Source organism: Corvus kubaryi, unplaced genomic scaffold (genome assembly GCF_017639235.1).
Source record: "Corvus kubaryi isolate FWS band 111438036 unplaced genomic scaffold, C.kubaryi_AGA036_p1.0 74, whole genome shotgun sequence".
Classification (NCBI taxonomy): domain Eukaryota; kingdom Metazoa; phylum Chordata; class Aves; order Passeriformes; family Corvidae; genus Corvus; species Corvus kubaryi.
In genome coordinates, this window is record NW_024582061.1 from 3,019,202 (window position 1) to 3,043,167 (window position 23,966).

The 23,966-nt window shown below is 37.2% G+C and overlaps 1 protein-coding gene across 4 annotated transcripts in view; it reads left to right on the plus strand.

Moving 5' to 3' along the window:
- The window catches only part of CCDC91 (coiled-coil domain containing 91), a 117,367-nt gene that overhangs the window by 35,557 nt on the left and 57,844 nt on the right, over positions 1-23,966 (plus strand). For all 4 annotated transcript variants that reach the window (XM_042050709.1, XM_042050706.1, XM_042050707.1 and 1 more), the window contains one exon: positions 17,951-18,028. In XM_042050709.1, the coding sequence (XP_041906643.1) occupies positions 17,951-18,028 (78 nt within the window). The remainder of the gene's footprint in view (positions 1-17,950; positions 18,029-23,966) is intronic.

A 23,966-nucleotide genomic window follows, 5' to 3' on the forward strand; every position in this document is an offset into this window, starting at 1 on the left:
GTGAAATAAATGTTTGCTTAACCATGATATACAAGGAAGTTTAACTTAAAACCCTCCTGATTTATGGAGTCCCATAGTGATTAAAGTTATTGGTTGTCCTAAACAATAGAATGGGTGGATTTTATGTTGTTAATACTTTCACAGTGTTCTTCAAGCAGAAGCATTTGAATAGTGGAAATGCTACTGAGGTTTGCAAGTACCAGTCTGTATCAAAGCTCTTTGATTCAGGTACTTCAGTTTTCAAAAATGACAATAAAAGGGTCATAACCTTTAACTTACTTTGTAGAAATGCTCATGTGCTTCCTCTTGTTCTCTTCTGGGTACAGCCAGAATCCAACCAGAGAGGGAAAGTGATCCATGCTTCTAAGAGCTGCCTGGTAAAATTAACTTTCATGAGACTTGAATTGTGGATGCCTTCTGTTACTACAGCTTTTAGTTTCTTTGTCTTTCTCCTCTGGCTCCTGTAACATGAGGGTCACCACCTGTGGCCACACACTGAGCAGACCTGGCAGCTCCCGAGGACAGATGTCTGTCCCACTGGCTCTGCCTTTTCCAGTAGAAACAGCTGGTTATTAGTGCTGTTGACCTGCAAAGCTTTAAAGCAGACTGCATTGGTGACTCTGGCGCAGCTTTGGGAACTCTCAGGATAAGGTTTCCAATGGAACCGATGCCGGCTTCCAAAGCTGTAGGTGTGTGTTGACTTAATTCCTTTAAAATGAAATTGCTGTGTTAATGTTTGAGTAAAATGTATAAAACCAATGCCTCAGGAGACTTTTCTAACTGCTTTTTACATGAACATGCATTGTTTCATGCACCTTTGTATTTACTAATTAACTGACTTCTGGCACTTGTGACAGGGAGTTCTCAGAAGCTGCTCTAGATATAACAAATCCAGTCACTTAATCAGATTTTTAGCAAGGTGAAGACCATTTTCTTTTCTGGAGAAGTTACTGTGCTTAGTTCTGAGAGAAGATTTCATAAATCTTTGTCAACTAAGTCAGTAATCTATTTTTTTTTTTTATATCATTTCCTATTGATTTCTGCCTCATTTAAGGGTGACAGGTATGTTACCACAGTTTTGTTCTCACAAAATTGGATCAATAAAATATGCTTTAGGTTTTTTGATACAGAAAAAAATACTTTGAAAGGCAAAGTGGGAACATAAAGATGTTTTCTCTGAGTTGGGGCTAATGAAGGAAGTCATGTTCTCGACTAGTCACAAACTTTCTTCATCATGGGTGTGAAAAAAGCCTTAAACTGAATTTGGTAGTTCTGAAAATTGAATAATTGAAGGATAGTGATAATCACAATTCCTCAGCATGGGAGGCAGGGTTCCAAATCTGTTACAGTGTTAATATTTAACCAATGGATGACAACAGTGTTGCCACATTTATACTTGTGTAAAACCAAAAGGTAAAAGATTCTCTGTTTCATCTAAATAAAATCAGCTTTAAAAAAAATCAAGATTGAACAGACTGTGTAGTATTTTTGCATTCTTAACATTGTTTCCATATGTAACTGCAACAACCAGAGACAGTAAAGGGGCAGCAGTGGGTTCATATACAGAATAAACAAATTGCTATTAACTAGTATTATAGAGTTGTTTGGATATTTAATGCAATGGTCTCTTTGAGATCATGAATTCATGTAAGCTTATAAAATTAGAGTTATGATTCCCACATTCCTGCTTCGGTGTTTGTAGTATTTAAGAGGCAGAATAATATAGTGTATTTCTAACTTCTTTACTTGCAAATTGGAGCTGAGTTAAAATTGCTGTGGGAAGTGTAACTTTAGGGGGTTTGACTTGTGTGCAGTGTTGCAGCCATAAAGTTGCAGTCTTAGCCTTATAATTCCTTGTTTATTTTAGACAGAAGAGAAACAGGTGCAAATGTGTCTGATTTTTATATTTTCTTGGTTGGTATGTCAGTCTTGTATTTTTCCCTTTTTTGATCACATCTATTCATCTCAATTAACACTTCAGATCTTCCTTAGGTGTGAGTTGCTATATATTTTAAAGTCATTTGGGGCTAGTAGGTCATACAAGGTTTTGACGATAATGCAGATTTAGTGGTCACTTTAATCCTGGAAATCTAAAATCTGGTGGTAGCCACATTAAAGTATGTTGTTGAAAAAAGCAAAGGCTGCATTTTAAAACTACCAAATTCCAATTTTTAATACAGTCAGAACCATCAATAGCAAAATGAGCTTTCCTGTTTAGTAGGTGATGTTCTCTCGTTTGCAAATCAGTGAGGGAGCACTTAATTTGAGAAGAGAAAATAATGCGTGGTTTCAGCTGCTCTGAGCAGGAACTTAATTCTTCGGACAGATTGTTTAGCTGATAAGGCTCCTGATGTTTGGTCTATCTACAGACAACTGGTTTTGATGATTCACTAAGAACTGGATCATACTTTTCTCTGCTATTTCTTTGATTTACCACAGTCACATTTGAAGAAATGCTGCATTGCCGCTGGAAAATTCTAGTTGCGGTTATACACATTTTTTCCCATCATCATCTCTTTCTGGAAGTTAAGCAGGCTGTTTTAGTAAAGATCAATATAGTTGCTGTGGTGTGACCCTTCTTTTTGAAATAAACTCCTTTTTTATCTTTTGACAACTGACTTGTGTTCTTCCAACTTAATAAATCTGTAGTTGCTTTGAAAACACCAACAATTTTTTCTTTTGGAAACCATTTTTTTTTGGTTTCACCTTTCTTTAGGGAACATCTTAAAAAAATTTATTGAAAGAGGGACTTTAATATGCTTATTTTATTTAGCAGTATTACTGTTTTTGCGAAGAATCATGATTGGAAATGAATTGGTTAGTAGCGTGACTTCACTTTAAATAACATTTTTGTGTGTAAAAAAGCGGGTCAGATAGGCTCCTTGTTTGAATGGTGTTTAGAAAGGCAGGAGAGAGGAAGATTATCCTGAGTAAAACTTTGACAGAACAGTACAGAATGATCCAAAGGAAGTTCACTTGGTCCTGCAGTAACACCTAGCTGGGATTAAAGGTAACAATAACCTAAGTACAATCATTGCTGGTGTTAGATGTTGTTTCATTTATTTCTTTCTGTAGCTGTTGATATTTTGGGGAATTTTTCATTTGAGTACCTGTACAAATGTCACATTTAAATTATACAGCTTCAAATTATGAGGAAAAGGTTTTAAATGCAGTCATATAAAGATAGGGAAAAAAACCTGACATTTTGGGCTACTTTGTTCCCTCTTAACTCTGAGGGATGACTTTATTTTGATTCTGATTAATATTACCTAGTTTTTTGGAGGTTTTTATATATTAGACCCATATATCACACAAATTCATGTAAACCAGGATGCATATTTGGTTGTGTATGTCTCCTTGTTTTTGAAGATAGTGCTTCCACTTCCTTTTTATGTCAGAGTTTAGTGATGTTCATCCACGCAGGCCTCCTGTTGCCTGTGCTCGATTTCCTGCTGGTCCCTATGGATCGTTCTTGAGTTTGGAGTAGATAATCCTTGAGTAAGGACCAGCTCTTTTGGAGCCTTCTCTTTAGGGTTGTGTCCCATGTCCCTGGCAGATCCCAAAGAGGCCAAAGCCATCTTCCCTGAAGTCCAACGTTGTGATCCTTGTTTTTGCCCCTCTCCTGAACTCACCATCTCATGGTCACTGCAGTCAGGGCAGACCTCCACATCCCCAAAGAGTCCTTCTATGTTTCTAAGGCTCAGGTCCTACAGGGTGCCTCATGGATTGTTCCTCAGCTGCCTGTGTTACAGGGGTTGTTATCCGTGTGCCCCAGGAATCTCCTGGATTGCTGCATTGTCCCGCCGGCATATTCTGGGCGTGGTAACGTCCCTCGTGAGGAATCACATGAGTACCTGTGAATTGAGACTCCCTCTTGTTGTTTGGAGGCGGTCTCACCTGCCTCATCCCACTGGAGACTGTCTGGTGCAGAAATTCCCACTTGGCTGGCCTGCCTGCTAATCCCGACCCTCAAATCCTTCACTGATCCCCTACCCCAAAACAGAGCTCCACACATTCCAACTCCTCCCTCACACACGAGGTGACATCCTATCATCGCCTTCCTGGTCTCTCCTTCCAGGAGAGTGCATTTATGATCGTGGAAAAGGTGTTCTGCAGGAGGTTGGAAACAGGTCTTGGAGGTAGGTGGTTTTTATGGCTGGAGTACTAGAAAATGTATGTTTTCTTACAAAACTAATATATGACTTACATCCTGTTAAACACCATCTTCTAAGAAAATATTTAGGTTGGTTTTAGGTGCAGACATAGAGGAGACAGAATGTTAATAACAAAAAAAATAGGTGTGAAAAAAAAGTTTATGTACTGTACCTGCAAACAAATTTATAAATGAGATTCCAGGAAATTTCACGGGTCACAGCAGGGTTTAAAATTGTGGAACACGGAAAAAAAGGGGAATTTCAGAAAAGACACTTTAACAGATAGCAGTGCATCTTTTTGCTGAACTGCTAAAGGTATTTATGGGTATGGCAACAATCCCTTGCCCACCTCTTTTTCAAGTGAGTGCCAGATACCTCACGTTTATTTATTCACCTTTAATTTTTTTTAATGTTACTCTCTGTACTCTTCTTTCAGACACTCATTTTTATTCAAAGTCTTTATTTATTAATAATTTCAGAGCTGTTTACATTTTGGCCTGTTTCCCCCTCTCCCCCCAGTTTTGATGTCTTCTTTCCTCTAAATTATTTTTCCATCCACGAGGAAAAATAACTTTTTGTTTCTATTATGAAAAGATTCTGCTCTTTTGCCTTATGTTTTCCTTTTAAACTTCAATTTTTCTTTTCTTAATTGTTTTGTTGTCTTGTTTCAGAATTATTAATTGGAGGACCGGATGTAAGACTAAGCATTCTAGTTTTGTTTTTAAAATATGCTTCTCTTATGCTGTTGTGCTGTTGTTTAACAGCTTTGGGATGCCTGACTTGCCTTATAATCTGATATTCAGTTACAGTCACAGGGCATGCCAAGCATTTATTTTTTTACACTTGTGTGCCTCCTTTGGCTCCCTGATTGTAAAAGTATTCAAATAACTTTTAAATAACTTTCATTATCTTAGTGTGCAGGTAGGTATTAGCAAAAAAGGTTTTTTTAAATCGAGTTTTGTGTCTTCTCTTCTTTGTACGTGTCCTGATCTGTTTTATGCCAGTGCATCCTGGACTTATTTGAGTGCATTCACTGATTTATGTTCAGTGTGTCACAAGTCTGTGACAGCTACTGCACATCCTCATTGGCACATTCACAGCAAGTGTGTTCAGAGGGATTAATCTTTTTCTTTTTTTCCTACTTCACATGGAAATTCTACTTAAGAAGGTTGTGAAATGCCCAGATATATTTAGCACTGATCAGTTGGAGTTCTTTACCATCAAGCTTGTCTCATCACGGTTTTCACATCAAGGTTTTTCTAGCTTTTGTAGGAGTAGTATTTTGGTGGATTTTTGAGGGCATAATGAAAATGTGCAAAATGTCTCTAATAAGAAACCTTTGTAGAAAGGAACTTAGATTACTGTACTGCTAAGACAGTACTTAAGGCCAGTTATCTGTTATATAAATAAAATTTAATAGAGATTGAAAAAGTAAATTTAAAGGTGTAGCAGGTTAATGAGCAGTAAAATTTTCAGCAGTCTGCAGCCATTCATAGTTTATTAATGAGCTGTGAACCAGATGAGATGATTTAACAGTAAAAGGGAGATGTTGCAATGCTTGCAGGACAGTTATCTGTTACTTGGCGTGCACCCCCTTAAAAAAATGTGGGGAACGGTGCCAAAGCATCTCCATGTCTCTGGGTCCACTCCAGCCCTGTTTGTGTTCAGAGTAAAGCATCTGAGACCGGGTAATTATTGTGAGTACTTGAGCATTACTCACCGCGAAAATAGTAACTCTTAGCCAATATTAGCCACAATTAGTCAATACTTTTAACAGAATTTGTATTTCCTGTTTATACACTTGGAGGTATAAGATGCACAGCAAATATCAGGATGATGTTTTGAGGAGAAATTTGAAGGATTGTAATTTCATTGCCCTTTAGCTGTTAAAGCGTGTTATTTGGTTTATAATTCATTAATAAACTATGAATGACTGCAGAATGCAGCTTAATACATTACTGAAACTTTTATTGCTTGATTAACCTGCTATACGTTTAAATTTACTTTTTCAATCTGTATTAAATTTTATTTGTATATAGTATACACTTGGTGTTGAAACACGGTTTACTTGTGTTTCTAAACCCAGGTGAAATGTATAATTTGCCAAGTATTAAGCAAATTTATTTGTATAAATGTATTCCAATCTAACTAATTCACCCACTGGAAGTTATTACATAGCCAAGAAACTCTTGTGATTTACATATCAAAGTTGAATTTATTCATCCCTTCTCAGTTACCTTGGAAACTTCCTTATTAGTTATGCCTTTACTTTTTTACTTGAGTAAACTGCCAAAATGTTAATATACAGGCAAAGTGTCAGCAAATAACTAATATTTTAAACTACTGCAAAGGTGTGTAGCAGGTCACTTCTATATAACTCCTGATATTGAGAAAGCAGTTCCAGAGATAAAGTATTGGTTACTTTACTGTTGCTGCTCTTAAATAAATAAATAACATTTTGCTGCTGAGACTTGTATAAGGTTTTTTCCTCATTAAAGGCTTAAAAGGTCCAGAACAGCATGTGACATTTAAAATAATCATGTACTTAAACTACTGAGAACTTTTTTACTATTCTTGGCAGAAGTTTTATCACTGAAAGAAAGCTGATACTAATGAAAACTAGAATATCTGTTCTTAAACCTGGAGGATATTGAGATAAAACAGATTTTCTCAATTCCATGCAATTCCTTAAAAATAAACCTATTACTTGAATGTGTTGATAAACACATACGGTGTTTTGGGTTTGGATATGCTTTACAAATTAAAGCATTCTCAGGCAAATCATTGCTTGGGATGAACAACATTAATTTCCAGAAGTGAGTACCGTAATGAAAAAATGAAATTATGAAAATGAAGGCCTAAATAATGCTTAGAAAATAATCTAAGGCATTGCAATAAAGGACTGAGAGAAATTCTGAATTTCTTAAGTTATTGTAATTTTTAAAATATATTTTAAGAATAATTTCAGCCAGTAAGCCTGCACTTAATGTACTTCCTGTTTATGTAGGGAGAACAGTCCATGTTTCTGTGCTAGGTTTTCAAAGGGCTGGGTTTGTAGTCTGGCTTTTGAGATAAGTAAGAAGTGAGAGTGTCATTGAAAAGCAGGTTTCCATTGACCTGCTAGGCAGAGAATTTGTAATAAGTCTTGGTAACTTCAGGGAAGCTCTGAAGGAAAACACAGTTTGAGCTCATAAGAAACAAAGAATGGAGAATGTTCTGAACCTCCCTTATATTCAAAATTTATAGCTGGAAAGGTACTTCTAATGCTTGAAGAGTCTTCTTGTTTGTGATAAGCAGAAAAGGAGATCCATTTCCATCTTTCTGAGCTAAAACCTAGTTCCAGACAGTGTGTGACGCCTGCTTTTGTGAAAGCACTTTGTGAAATACTTTTGTGAAATGCTTTGTTTAAAAGAGTAAAAAAAACACCAAAAAATAAAATAAATAAATAAATAAAAGCCTGAGAAAAGGTCAGTGGAGAGAACAGTTCCAGGGTTTCATGTGGAGTGTGATTACATCTCTGCCCCTTGGGAGTTCCGTTACCTGCACAGAATCCCCAGTGGGAAAACAGCTGTGTTCAGCTGGGCTGGTGGGGAGTTCCCTGAGTCCCTGGGACTTGGACTCACTGCTTATGAAGACACATTGCAAGTCTGTGTCACTTTAACACATTCAGTGGGGGTGTTTTAAGATAGATTAAGCAGGTCTTAGATATCCTGTGCTGTTATTTACTATAAATGTGGTGACGGTTGTCAACTGAGGAAAATTATTCAGGGCTTTATGGAATTTAGGCAAAAGTGCAGTGGACATCTCCCATGCAGGAAGAAAGGGGATACTGTAGCTAACGAAGACCACAAGAATAGTGTGATGATATCTCATATTTCACATAATATTTTCGTTAGAGAGTTTCATATGAATGTGGGTCTAGTGGCACTCTCCCTCCTGCTTACATCAAGTTTGTCTGTCTTAACTGTCACATTCTTTTGAGAAATTATTATTTGTTAAATAAAAATAGCAGCTCTTCGAGGCATGTTGCAACTCCTGTGACAGTACTTCATCAACCTTCAACACAGTCCCATTCTGTCACCACCAATTAAATTATCTTATCTTGTACCAATCACTGCCACAGCTGATGAATCTTCCATTGCACAGCAGAAGCCCAATAGTATTTTTTAAGGAAGAATAACATTTTTATTCATTTTTTTTGATATGTTGTATTTTTAACTGGTGCTGCACTACTTTACGTTTTTTAATGTGGCCTCCAGTCCTTTAAATACCTTTACATATGCTTAATAAATCTGCATATATCCAGTTGAGAAGGCTATATTCCAGCAGGATTTGCTTTCCCTTTTTGAAAACACTTTTAGCCAAGAGCCTTACTGTAAGCTGTGTTTGTGCCCCTCTGAAGAGGGGAGCTGCTCAGAACAAGAACGTGTCTTAATCATGATTTTTCTCATCTGGGCAAGCCAATTTGTGGGAGGTCTGATGTAGTGTAAAATACCAAGAAATTTCAAACCAAGCTAAAACACAGCTCAAGCTTTCTGTCAAATTCAGTCCTAATGCTATGGCCTTTAAAACGTATTTACATTTTAATTTCTCACATACAACAAAGGAAGAGTGAGCTTGTTTTTGTCTCCTTGCCAGCTGGTTTGGAGAAAGGAACCGAGGAACTTTGAAAGGGGTGGTGTTTGTATGGTCTGGGTTTGTAGAGTTAGAGGAAACGATATTTGTGTCCAAATTAGAATCCCTCTGCTTCTCCCTCTCATTCTTTCAGCAACAACAGGGTTCTTACTGGAGGGGAAAGGTTTTTTCTGCTGTGGGGTATTTGGTGGGGTTTTTTGGTTTGGGGTTTTTTTTAGGGGGGAAGGAGGAAGATTGCTTTTTTGTTTTTAACTGCAGCATATTGAATAGATTAAAGAGGGAGCTGTGGAATTACTGTTGTTAAAAATAAAAAATTCAAATATGAGAATTGTGGTTTTAACATCCTTGGAGGGAAGGAGAGAGTGAGGGGAAGAAGAAAGTGAGGGGTGTTCTAGAAATGATGAAATGGCAACATGGAATAGATCTGGAGTGAATGAGTGTAAGATACAGTAATGGGAAGGTCAGTCCCTCCCTCAAATTTATGCATCTGTCAGAAAATATTTCTTTCAATTTTGTTTAAGTGTTGATATCATCATGATCAAGAAGTAAATAGAGTGTATAAAAGTGTCAAGAATCTTGAGTTGTGTTACTCTTAGGCTGTATTTTGAAAAGCACAGGTATATGTCTATTTTTGTTGTTTTCACTGTGATTTTAGAATTCTGAATATTTATCTGTATGTATGAATCCATTTGCTTTTTGTGGTCAATAGTAATACATTTTAAAATTAGATTAGATGACATAGCTTAACGATCTGTAATTTTTAAAATTTAATAGGTCTGTTTTTTTCAAATCACAGTTTGATTAAAAAAAACCCAAAACACCAAAAACCAGTTTAAACCCAACATAGCTTTTAGTTTCCTCTAAGTAACTTAGGGTGGTATCAATCATTGCTGACTCTATCAGAATGTTACATCTGATGTTTTTTGGCAAAAAAAAAAAAAAAAAAAAAAAAGAAGAAGTTGATTTTGACTTTGGTTTGGTGATTTTAATGAGACTGCTTTGCTTTGAGGAAGAGATTAGGCTAAATTTATCATTTTTTTAAAGAGATTGGTTAGATTTTCTGCCTACCCCATGTCCTCAAACTTAACTTTTCTCCTCTGGAGTAACTAGTTTTGCTGTTAGTTCAGTACCATCAGTGTTTCACAGTAAGTGAAATAGAGAAACTAATAAATGCATGTTATAGTTTTCACATTGGATTGCTCTTTAGATGCCCAGGTTCATATCTAGGCTCCAAAGTATAAGAGGGTTTTGTGGCAGAGGTCTGGGTGTTGTTTATTTGCTACAAATACTGTAGAACTGGAACTTCATTGATGTCAGGCAATTTGATGGTGTCAGGATTTTGTCATCATCTTTGCTAATCAAGCCCAAGTTCTTAAACACATTCTTGAGAATTAAATACTGTCATCTTGATTTGTCCATCTTATGTGTTGCTTGAAAAAGAGCAAAGCAAGACTTTCTTTCTCCTCCCATGTGTGAGTTTAACACTTGTAAGAAGTGGGGGTTTAGTCACCTCAGAGGTGGGAGGTGGTGAAAGAAATAACCCAAAGCAGGCCCTCATGTATCAACCAACACAACAATTGACTGGATTCTGGGGACCCATGCCAAACGTGCACATACAAATGCACGGCGTCTGGGAAGCAAGCAGGGCCAGACCTTCACCAGTTCAGCACAAAGGAGCAGGAGAAAAGAGGTGTCATTTGTAAAAACAAGCAGCTTCAGACCACAGAGCTCAGGAGTGATGAGAGAGTTGGCTGTTGCTATGAGAGAGTTCTGCATCAACTCAGAGACTGGGGGAAGCCGCTGATTATTGGAAAGAGACAAGAAGCAGGATGGATGGAGGGATGGATCCAGGCATGCCAGCCTTTTGGTCTTTGAGAATACCATGACGTAGGTGCTCTTGGCAGCTGTTTCTGGGCACGTGAACAAGGTGACTGGGAACAGCCAACATGGATTTACCAAAAGACAAATTATGCCTGACCAACCTGATTGCCTTCTGTGATGAAGCTCCTAGACTGTGGATGAGAGGAATGCAGTGTACGCTGATTGAATCTGGAGAAGAAAAAGCTTAGAGGAAACCTAATAGCAGATGGCCAATACCTACAAAGTTGTCAGAAAAATGGAGCTAGGCAGGTTTTGCAGAGATATGTAGCAGGAAATGGTGATAGATTAAAACATGGGAAGTTGTAACTTGCTATAAGGAAAAAAGTGTTCTATGATGAAGATAAGCATTGAGATGTCTTAGCCAGAGAGATTGTGAAATCCCCATCTTCAGAGTTTTTCAAGATCTCACTGAACAAGGATCTGAACAATCTGGTTTGAATTCAGTGTTGATCTTGCTTTCAGCAGGAGGTTAAGCTAGATGACCTCCAGAGGTTCCTTCCAACCTGAATGATTGTGTGATTTTGTGATTTAATACTTTGGTCATAAACTGAGAAAAATAAATAGCCTACTCCCAGTCACTAAAGTTATAACTCCAATCCAGGGGATATTCCCCAGGCTGAATTATTTGGAATATTTTACTCCAATCTGGCCTACCTCATTGCCAATTAAGGGCAGGGTCAGGAATGCCTGAACCAAAAATCTGATTAATGCAGTATTTGAAATGGTAAACTAGTCAAAGTATCAGTTACTGTAAACTTAAATCACTGTTGTATGGAATATAACATTTTTGGTGGTTTTAAATATATCTGCCATGTTAAAATAGGAGCCTGTACTATGAAACCTATCCATGTTCAGTGTGAGGTTTCACAGGAAGCAAAATAGAGTCGTTCAGAATGTGGAGCTGCATTACCAGCTCCCTAAGAGACACTGGAAGTGAGAAGGACTTCTTATAAAATCTATCTGTGATTTGGGTACCTCTTTCTGGACTGTGGGAGATGCTTCCTTCCAGCTTGAATTTTTCTGAGGTTAGGCAAAAATCCCTTTCTTGCAGAATCCATAGCAGTATATTAAAATAAGCGAGCAGTAGTTATTTCTCCTGTTTCCTTTATATAGTTGTTTTCTCTGGAAAAGGTGTAACTTCTATCTCTTTGGATTTTTTTTTTCCCCTTCATGCTTAGACTATATACGACTTTTTAAGAAAGTAAAACAACCAACAAGTTAATCTTCAAGTTTCCAGCCTGGTAGCAGTTCTCTGATGCAGGAAAATGGGAGTTCAGTTGCAGATGATGTCTGTGTTCTGCTTTGGGCAAGATGGTCTAACTGACAAGTGTTTGATTTTATTTCATATCCCTCTTTTCTCTGGAACAACAAGGTCAAGAGAAGCTTTTCATGCAGATCTTCAGCTAAGAAAGTCTTTAAAAGGCTGTGTTGTCATCTTCTTCAGTGCCTGTTTTTCTTGGTATTTACTTTATCCCAAGCTCTTTGATTTGATGCTAAATTTCCCAGGCTGCTGATTATTCTATTTTCTGATCTAAATTCTTGTCAATTTTCTTATGAAACAAATACAGCAACTTGATGCAAAGATGGATACTTGTGTCTCTGGTTGCCCAGTGAGTTTTGTTCAACTTGCATATCATCACTTGTCTTCAGGAAACCAACAAACAAAAATGCATTTGTAGCCCAGAATGAGCATGGCAACAATTTGTGTTGAAGATGCTTTGCTTGTACTTTGATGGGAAAATCAGCTGTTGATCAGCTAGGTTTCATATAGTATGTCTGCTTTGGAATGCTGTTAGTCTTCCAAAATGTATTTACAATTCAGAAAAGGAGTTAAGATTGAAAGAAGAGATAAGCATATCACCATGGTTTGCTCCCCAAGTTTTAATTCAAGAGGCAGCCAAAGAAAATAGTTCACATGCTGAAAATGAAAAGGACATTTAAATGTAAAGATGTAACTTTTCTTTCTGTTAATTTTGTGCTGAGTAGGATTGCTTATGTTATAATGAAACTTATTTTCTATATTGCAAAAACAGGGAAGAAGACTAGGTTTCTTATTACATTGGAAAAATTTCAAAGATATGTTAATCTTACAGCTCAACAAAAAATTATTAGAGCATTTGCATACAATGATGCTATGAGTTCTTATTTTATATTTTCTAGAAGTTTGGAAAGTTTTTATTCATGCTTAAGTGAAATTTATTCCTGCATGCTTTTGAAGCTACTTGACTGAGTGTCAAGTTTCTTTGTAGTCGTCTTGGGTTTTTAAACGTCCATGAAAAGACTGAAGGTATCCTCTAGGAATGTGCTGTGAACATCATTATGTGTTACGAATAATACAACTCTATGAAAATTCAATATACATTCCTTCAATTAGTTCTATTTCTAAAGCATATGTTGATTACTTCTCAAAGGTTAACAGAGCTACAGATGGAAATGTTACCAATTTTTGGCACATAAGGTATCTCTAGTTACAGTTTTGTTGATATAAATTGTGGGTTTGGTTACTATTTGTTTTGACATATGAAGATTCATATGTTTGAAACTGGTAATAAAAGACTGTATCCAGAATAAATATTAGGAAACAACATATATACTGTAGTGAGCTGTAGGCAGCGGGTCCTTTGGAAGGGCTCACCTGTGATAAATATGCAGCACTGCACTGTTTGCTTTGTAGGATCTCTTTTAGTACTTTCTGTGGAAAAGTTTTGAGAAAAACCAAGTAGCCTCAGGAATAATACCTAGTGTATTAGGACTTGGTAAATACAATTACAGAATCAACTAGGTTGGAAAAGAGCTTGGAAATTATCAAGTCCAACCTATGACCTAGCACCACCTTATCAATTAAATTGAGTGCCACATCCAGTCTTTCTTCAAACACCTCCAGGGACAGTGACTCCACCGACCTCCCTGGGCAGCCCATTGCAGAACCTGACTGCTCTTTTTGTACCATTCCTTCAGGTCTTTATATGCATTGATAAGACCCCCCCGAGCCTTCTCCAGACTAAACAGTCACAGCTCTCTCAGTCTCTCTTCATGTGAAGGATGGTCCCAGCCCATCATTATCTTTGTGTCCCTTTGCTGGTCTCTCTCCAGTATGTCCATCTGTTTTTTTCTACTGGACTCACTACTCCAGGAATGGCCCTGATAGTGCTGAGTAGAGGGGTAGGATCACCTCTCGTGACCTGGGGGCACTATTTAGCCTTATGCAGTCTGGGATTGCTGGCCTCATGTTCAAATTCTTGTCCACTGGGACAGACTGCCACCTTTTGGGCGTGCCAGTTCAGCCAGTTTTCAATCCGCCTCACTTTCAGCTTCTCCTGACCACACTTAGGCAGCTTCTCCAATGAGGATTTTAGAAAAGTGTCAAAGGCCACCAGTAACTAAAATATCCATGAGTTACTAATGCTTATTTCAGTAGAAATCCAAAATGTAGCTCCCTACTGTGAAAAAATTCACTCTGTCCCAGGAAAAAACAGCACAATCTCCTTCCCAGGTACTTCCCACTGCCCAACGTGTAGCTCCTTGTGGTTTCTTCTCATTTCTTGAAGACAGGAATGACATTCACTACCTCCAGTTCTCAGACACTTCTCCAGGTCATTGTGATCAGTCCACAGCTATTGAGCAGAGCCTCACAATTACATCTGCCAGCTCCCTCAGCACTTGTGGGTTCCTCCTGTCAGGCATCACGGACTTAATTGTGTCCAGCTTGCCTAAGTATTTCCTAACATGATCCTCTTTCCCTAAGCCATCCTTTTTCCAGACCCTTGCAGTGTGGAGGTCAGTCTCCTATCTACAGAAAGAAGGAAAACTCTCCTAGTGTAGTTTTTTCATACATAGCTATATATATCATGAAGTGTACTACAGTAAAGAACTTCATAAATGCTGATACATTTTTAAATACATGTGCTATATAAAGTTGTGTTGGGTGTTACAACTGGCTTCAGTATCAGTAGCCATTGATGACAGCTGGCAACCCTTTCCATATTAATAGTTTGTTCTTCATGGACCATGGTGGAATTTAATTTGATCTGAAGACTGATGCTTTTGAGATAAGAGACATGAAAATATCCTAATGAAGCTCAGAATTCCTTTCATGCTTACTATGTTGTTTAATGGAAGTGTTCTCTTCTCAGCTTCCCTGGAATTGTTCTCCTGTTCGCTCCTTCTTCCTTGCTTCCTCTTGCTATCGTGTCCCACCCTTTAGATTATGTGGGGAAGTAGGAAAGCATCCAGGACATAAGTTGCCCTGGCACGTTTGTAGCTTTATCCCAAAGAAGTAAATGTCTGTGTAATATTTTAAAAACCTCAAGGCAGCCAGAGAAGGCTTTCTGAGCCATTTGTAGGTGCTATTTACATACTAACAACACGTTAGCTTCAGCACTTCTTTTTATTGTTTAATGTCCTCTTCAGTGGAGAGTCTCTGTATGCGCACCCTGTAGGGAAAAAAAGAGCAGATACAAATTATAATTGTTCTTCACAAAATATTAATGTCTTAATGTGACAGGGTAGAGATCCCTGTTAGACACTGCAAATGCTCGGAGAGTGGTATGGGAACTGTAGTTATGTTTCGGTTTGGAGCATGTTCAGGCTCTTCCCTACTATTTCCTTTGCATAGTTTTTCACATTTAATCAGTCATAATACTCCCAGCAGGCTGGTCTGTTCACACTCACTCAACTCTGGCTCAACTCGGTTCTAACTCAGCAGGAAATGTCCTCACCACCACGATGTTAGGCAGTTGCTTGTGAAAGTTTGTTTGCTACCTCACTTCATTATTCACCTTCCATTGTTATGCTCCAGGTACAAATGATATTTACTTGTATGAAATAAATCACAGTGTCTCCTTGATTCCTGTGGTGAGCTTAAGGCTGTGTGTAATGTGGGGGTTTTGGTTATCTCGGGAAATCTGAAATCTTTCTCTCCTCCCTATATTTGTCCTTATCTTTAGGTTCATAGCTGTATCTTTCACTAGGATGTTGATGATAGGACTAAAGTGAAGATATTTGCTTTGTTAGAGACCTGGAGATGCTCCTGTGTCTTAGTTCTATAGAGCTCACATTCTTATTTCACATGAACAGAAATAGTGACCAATCTGTATTTTATACACAATAGCACACTCTAGTGTGTATATTAATTAGCCATTATGGACTGGTTCTCATCATATTTACCTCAATTTCTCATTGATTTAGTTCTGTTGCATTGAGTATTACTATTTTTTCTCTGTGCTTGGGTGAATTGAAGGAAATATGTATGTCTTCAAATAAGAACTTAAGTGCTAGATGTTATCTATAATTTTTTTGAATGATGCTCTGAAAGAGAGAAGAGTTGATTTTACAGAGACGAAAATCTCAGTGCAATGGAGTCCAGTATGAAGAGTTTTAATGATGTAATTGTGTAAAGCAAAGCTGCATAATTTGAAATTTGTCTTCTACTTCAGTTACCTGCAGGGAACTATAGTTTCCCTTCTTGCATGAGTACAGAAATGAGGAGGGAAGAGAGTGCATTACTTTCTGGTTCAGACTTGCAGCTGCCTCTGAAGGTACCACAGCCTTACAGAAGATAGGCAGTCAGCAGCAATTCATATAACTGCCTTGAACATTTCCTACAGGAATAAAAGACTCCTAACTGGTGTTACAGGAATGCCTTGGTGTCAGTGCTTCATCTTGTGTTACCAGTTCCCAATTAGGACATGACCTTCAACAAGTCACTGGTTCTGAAAAACTTGAGGAATTTATTGTAAGGGGACAGAGTGCATTTTTTGCTCTGTGTTTTGCTTTGCCTGGTAATGCGAGTGAGAGGCACTGTGCTTTCTACCAGAATGGGATGTCTTATGTCCTCAGTCAAAAGAACTGGGGTTTTTTAACCTGTACAATATCAGAGTTTGAATTATTTGTGATGTCAGTCATACATGGTTGCACCACAGTGGGATTAAACTGATGTACCCACGTTGTGTATTGTTGTCTGATGTAGTAGTTTATTTACACATCAAAATATTTTCATCTTCAGTTCTTCTGCTACTTAGCAGTTGTTCTTGCAGGGTTTCACAAAAGCCCACAGTTTTATTAAAGAAAATCTGAATGTCTCATTATATTTGGGCCAGGGATACAAGGATTGTGTAGCTGTAGTTTCCCACTTTTTGCTAAGATGACCCTTTCAGGAGAAGGGAATCAAATGACAGAGCAGAAACCTCTAGGTAAATATAGTCACAGACTGATTAATTAATTTTAACGGTGTTACATGTTGTTACACAACAGAATTGAATATGCTTTGTTAGACACTAGGTTTTGCTTATTCCAAACACACAGGTCTTAGGAAACATAGAATTGTATTAATTAAATTCAACTCTTTTTTGACCCAAAAAGCAAAAATTATACAGTGTAAGTTGTGTATGGTTTTGTCCTATGATCACTGCCCGGTAACATTTGTGATTAATGTGTTTCTGCTTTCTGCACCAAGAAAATCCAAAGATGATTTAAATCCACTGTGATTTAAAGCAACTACGTCCTGCCATAGGCACTGGTACCAGAACAGACCCTGAAGCAAAGAATAAGGCGGGAGGGGATGTTTTTCATCTTCTTACTAAGTGGTGATTGGAAGAAGTGGTGCTGCTCATTGATAGTGGGAAATGCTGATGAGAATCCAGCAAGGTGTTCACGTTGCAGACTTAGCAAACTGTTAGATAAAGGAAAAAATGCCAGAATGTTTCTGTCCAGGTTCCTTTTACATAATAACTGTGCAGAAAATAAAAAGCGAACGATGCAGCTTTGTTTGAAAAATATATTCAGGATTTCTTTTGCAAGAAGACTTTCCTGGGAATCTTTAGAATAAAACAAAAGATAAAAGAGGAGCTACATAAGTAGGAGAAAGGTGTGCATTTCTGAGGAAATGGAACCTGATACTACTTCATCTCAACATTCTCATTGGTAGAGGCAGTAAATAATATTCACTAAGAGGGTGATTTGAAAGTCCTGCCATCCACAGGTATACCAAGAAACAAAGAAAGTTCTAAAAACAAAATTTGGAGAACCATTTAGAATCATCTGGGGTCTATAAAGTAAAATTAAGAAATAAAAATAAGTTTAATACTGGGACCTACTTGAATTTAGCATATATATACCTATATATATATATATGTATAAAATATCTAAAGGATCAAGCTGTGTACATTTCTTCATGAAAGACACCAAAACTGAGGAGAATCATTGGTATTTATTCTCCTAATTAAAATTGTGTTATGTCGGGTGCTAATGTTGTATATAATCTTTTCCATATTTTTGTACAGGAAAAGCATAAGCAGGAATTAGAAGACATGAGAAAAGCTGGACATGAAGCCTTAACTATTATTGTTGAAGAATTCAAGGTAATTGAGTTGCCAAGCTAACAAAATTTCCAAATGGTGTTATTGTAATAGTGAATAGGATGACTGCCTGCAGTGCACAATTATTAGTACTGCTTGTGCTGATTGCTTGACCTCTCTCACTGTCTTTTCTGTTTTCAATTTAGATTGTTTGGTCTGAAATTTTGCATGACATATTTTCCCAGCCTGCACTTTGGAAAACTTCAGATAAAGTTGGTTAGCCATTTTCAGTAAGGAAACTTAAAACCAGAAGAAACCCAAAATTCTCAGTCAGTTGTGGTAAACTTTGGGTTGGATTGTTTATCACAAATCCACGTTTTGGACCTCTTCAGTCTCCAGAGCTGCACTTGCAGGAAAGCAGCATCACAGACCAGTTCAGCAGGTTTTTATCAACACTAAGGGAGGGAGTTATGGATGAAATAAAGCTGAATCTGTAGTTCTTCTTCTATGCTGCTTTAGTTCCTGTCTGCTTGTAAGATGAAAGAACTGGATGTTACCATGGAGCATAAATCTGTGTCTTTTGTTCTGTTATGGAAACTATTGAGTAAGAAACGCACAAAGGACAAAAACTGAATCAAGTTAGGAGGAGCAGGTAAAGCTAAGAATTCTAAGTAGGCTTAAAACAGATCTGGCAGGAGGAAAACTGATAATGGGAAATGTAAATGAAGGCTGGTTTTGAAAATGAAAAGGGAAACTTAAGACCTGGTAGGCATCTGCAAACTGGGAACACAAATCTGACCATCTAGTTAGTGAAGGGGAATTTCAAATTTTAACTGTTTGGTAGCAGTAATTCGTAAACAAAGAATGATCTGGCATGGAGGGCAGGAAGATTTAATGGTGGGCTTGGAAGTGCTGGGTTAGGGGTTGGACTCAATGATTTTAGAGGTCTTTTCCAACCTTAATGATTCTATGATAATACAAAAGCCTTTTAATAATTTTCCTAACAACTGTTAGTAGTGTTCTAGCTAATATTGAAACTGGCTCTTTGTAGAAATATGCCTGTCTCCATCAATATGAATTTTATTAATTTCATCTGAAGGGAACCTATCCAGAAAAAAGTTTCAAAAGTTTCCATTCCTGAGAAAACTGAAACATGGCCACTGGTGGTGTCCCACTTCTCCATGACCCCCTCATTTCACTTCTGGGGGAGAATTATTGTGCTTCTCTTCCCTTACTTCTTTGAGGACCCCTTTGCCACAGAAGTTCTCAAATGGGAGTGTTCTTTGGAGTGTGTGCCTTTGAATGGGCCACTCAACATCTTCAATAGCAGCATTTTTCATTTCTATTTTGTACTAGATATGTGTAAAATATCTGGCTGCTCTGTGTGAACTTATATTTTGAAAAAGCTTGTGAGTTTTTGGTAATTGCTGAACTTACATTTCTTTCTTTGTATTTTTGAAAATACAAGCAGATTGTCAAATGCAACAATTTTACAGTATTGAATGAAAGTTTTGAATGTTTTCTAGGTATGATTTTTCACCATTTAAATTTAAATTTTTCACCATTGAAGTTTGTCTGAGCTAAAGAAGAGCTCTGCACAGGTCCTATTGGCCCTTTAAAGGAATAATTTATTCATGTGTAGTTGGGTAAAGGGATATATTTATGTGTCATAATCATTTTTGAAAGCTGTTTTACCAGTCAGCAGCAGCTGGGTAGATCTGATATGCCATCTGGAAAATAAGATTTATGTTTATCAGTTTCAGTGATTTGGCACAAAAGATTAGGGAGTTAATTGAATCCTGTGTTTCTAAACAGTGTTTATATTTAGTGTATTATTTCTCATAGAATGTTTATATTCAAGTTGCATAAAGTCAGTCTTTAATACCAGGGAACCATGACATGAATATACCTCATACAAGCCTTCCTGTTGCCTCATGTGGTTAGTTGAACACTCTGATGAGAAATAATGTCAGATATGCCAACCTCTGAGTAAATTACTGCAATCAACCTTTTCTGCAAACATGAGGTGACTTATTCATCAGGGTAGCAAGAAAAATCAAAAAATATTGCTGGGTTTAAAAAAAGCCTAGCATTTTTTTGGTTGGTTTTTTATACTTTAATACCTTTCTAGTGACCCTTTGCCATGTACTTTAAATAAAAAAGTAACACGGAATCATCAGGGAATTCAGTGAAGGCAAAAACTGTTCCGTAGTTTTGTTTGAGAAAATAATCCCACAGAGTCTTTTAAAATGTTAATTCATTGTTAATATTTCAATATGGAACAGGGCTAAGATTTGTTTTTTCTTAAGTAAATGAGTCAAATGTGGTTTTGTAGTTATAAAAGTAATACCTTACATTCTGGGGGCTTTTAAACTGCTCACATCCTTAGGAATTTATTGTATTTTTCAGATACATTGGCAGTTAGTTAGATAACCAAATAAGGGTTCCTACATGTAGCATTTGTTTAGGATTGTAAAGTAAATCTGATTAGTCCTTTTAGTGAAAGACAGAATCGTGAGATTCATTAACTCTTTTAATTTACTTATGATGAGCCAGATTTAGTTTTTGTGCTGAAATATATCTTCTTTAGGATTTAAGACTGTGTTACACTAATACATATCATTTATATGCAGCAGTAATTTCCATTTTCAGTAGTTTTTTTTAAGTACAATCTAATTAATCCTCAAATTACCTTGAGTGTGGAAATTCACCTAAACAAGGCCATGAGTGGTTTAAAAGGCATGGGAAGGAAAATGTTGTTCGCGATGAAAACAGACTTATTTTGCATTCCTTGGGGTTTAATAAAGTGAACTGATGCAGGTTATTCCAGTCAAGGGATTGCTCAGGCCCTAACTAGGTTCTGTTGCAGTCAGGAGTGTTGGAATTCTGACTAATCCTCTCTGATACCAGTCAATTATAATTTCGTGGGGCTGCTTCTGCAGAGCTGTAGCACAACTTAGTATAATGCCCAACATTGGTTGTTTAAGGATAGCTTGTAAAACTATGAACAGGTCATGCTTAGCCCTAGGAAATAATCCCCAGAAAGCCTCAAACCCCAAATCCTGTAACTTGGGTATTGAAACCTTGAGTGGAACAACAGTGGAAAAAATTTGGCTGACTTGTCTTTTCTGTACTCCTGGCACAGGTAAGTGTTATTGCTGGTAGATCAGTGAATGTGCCTTCCTTTTGGTTTACAAAGGGAAGGAGAGTTGCCATTTTTTGGCTTCTGTGTACAGGGTTGCCATGTTGGTAACCAGGAAATCACAGTTTTCTTCCATTCAGAGCTAATTCCACTCCTTGCAGATGTACTGCAGCAGACCTCTGTTGTTGTTGATGTATCTTCCTGTACTTCCAAATGGGTTACGCTTCCTTCTAGTCCCTTTCCTGTATTTTGGGTGGTTATTTGTTGTAAAAGGGACAGTATTTCTCCACATGGATCTTTCACGAGTATGGTGTCCCTGGGCAGACAGGGTACTCAAGTTTGAGGACAAACCCCCTCAGTTCCTACCTTGCTGACTGGTCTTTCTTACTATGGCAGCAGTGCTGAAAACGCAGCTTACATAACAAGTCAAATATTGAATGACCTATTTTCAAGGACCTGGATATACCAAAGCCCTTAGAATTAATTTCAGTTGTCTTTGGAATGTTCACTTGTCAAATGTGTTGGGAAATCCATTAATAGAGACCATTAGATGCTTTGTAGCACAAGCCCTCAAAAGCCTTGGCCATTTTTAAGCATCTCACATTCTAATCTTCCTTTCAACAAATAAACCATCCAGAACACAGTCACAAAATTTGTATTAAAAACCACAGAAAGCAAATTAAAAATTAACTCAGTGTTCTGTGTAGGCCAAGTTTCCCCTTCTCATGTTTACCTACTTTTGTCTAATTTCATGTCATTGTTGTTTTAAACTTTTATCCCTGGTAATTAACCATGGTAAAGAAAAGTAAATGTAGATCTTGGAAGTAATGCTTGTGGGATCACATCACATCTTAAGATATTTACCACAAGCAACATAAGAATTTCTCCATGCTTGTTTAGTCAAGCTTTTGTTCTGAAATTGTCACAGTTCTGTAAATAGATGAGTTAATAGTTTTAATCTGTTTTATTTCTCATCATATAAAATATCCTCTAATGTAAGCTTTAAAGAATATGAGGTTACAGGCAGGTGTATTTATTTGACGGGTTTTATTTCCTTAGATTATTTTATGCAATTAATAGTCTTCTAAAAGACAGCCTGCATGAATCAGATGTGTGTTCCCTTCATAGAAATTAACTTCAAAGTGCAAAGTTCTTCCCAGCCCTTGCTGCAGTAAGAGTTTTGTCCATCAGTTTTCAGTGTTAGGCGGTGGGATGTTTTCATCAGAATGTCAGAACAGACAGATTTTCAAAGCATGGAATATGTGGGGGCCATCAGATTTTCTTTCAAAAATATTTGTGTCAATAATATACCTATGAACTGAAAGGTTGCCCTCTAATAAACAAAGGAAATTTTAAAGGATTTCATTACAAAAGAAGTTAATCTAGAATCAGGATATCTTTTTTTAGACATAGTTTATCCCTAGTGAGGGAAAGCTCTGAAATGTGGCCAGTTCTCAGCTCTTTAAAACATTGACTTAGCTTATTGAGTTTCCAAGTTGACATCCTGGCTCAGAAAGGCCTGACACATGAATAAAAGGACAAGTCCAAAAGCTGTTGCAAGGGCTTGTATTTCACTTCCAACTTCTATGCTTGTTCATGTGCAAGTCACAGTAGAATTCAAGCGAGCCTTGAATATAAAACAGCATTGTTTTTTCTCATGGAGAGCTGATGGCTGAAAAAGGAGAGATTCCTTGGGATTTTACACTATAAGAGTATTCATGTACAACAGTGATGCTACTATGGAAGTCTCTCTACAGAATTCCCATAAAAGCAAGGTGCAGTTGAATCTCGTACTTCCAGAGATGTGGCAATCAAAAATATTTTGTCATTGATTAAGAGATCTTTAAATTTTGAAAGCAATTATAAAAGTTGCAAGGAATCTCTTCCCTCCCATATTAGTGAGGATGAATTGTGTATGTGCTTCTGGCTATAGAATAATAAATATGGTGTTAAATAATATAAAAATAGAAAGGTTAATAGAAGATTAAGAGCGAGTTTGCAGTTTGCTTCTGGCAGGAGTCTGTTAGAACAGGGTTTTGTGGAAAATAAATCCTTTGCACTCACATACCAGTAAAATTGAGCTATCTAGATAAACCTAGCATAGTACTCAAGCTGTAAGTTGTTGATCCTTGCTGGTATGGATCGGCACAGTTTCAACCACAAGCAGCTGAAAATGAAACTAAAATGTTTACATCACTTTCCAAAAACCACATTACCCTTTTGTTATGTTTAACCCCCCCCCCCCTTATTCCGTAGCACCTAAATGGACACGTTCCATTTTCACTTAAAGGCAGGCTCACCTGGAAATAGCTCGATCATGAAAAAGTGGGGTATCTTGGGCTGAAGTGGATAAGTTGAATTCTTTTGAAAAAGACATTTTTTGAAAACTTTTAAATAGTTTTATTTGTATCATCTCTGTCTTAGCTAATAGCTGAATTATAACACAACTAGTCAAATACTACATTTTATTGAGTTAATGTATCTTCTCTGTGGGTCAGGAAAGAATTTCCATTGTGTCCTCTGCTCTATCATTCAACAATTGGTTAATTGCATTTCACCCTTAAATTAAGTAGTAGAAAGTAACTAAATTGTGGAGACAGGATGCTGAATTAGATGAATCATTGTCTAATGCTATAAAGCATAAAAATTTGGAAGTACTGTTGCTGTATTTTATACAGTTCTCATGTCTGAAGCAGTGTGGTAACTTCTCCTTAGTAACTTTGATTTTTAAAGATCACTTGTTTTGGTCATCCTGACTCAGCAGTTTTGAGCTAAAGAAGATGTTTGATGTACTGGCTTCTATTTAGCTACTTAAGCCAATGATGCTTGAGCAGAGTATTCTTTTGGATTGACCAAGGC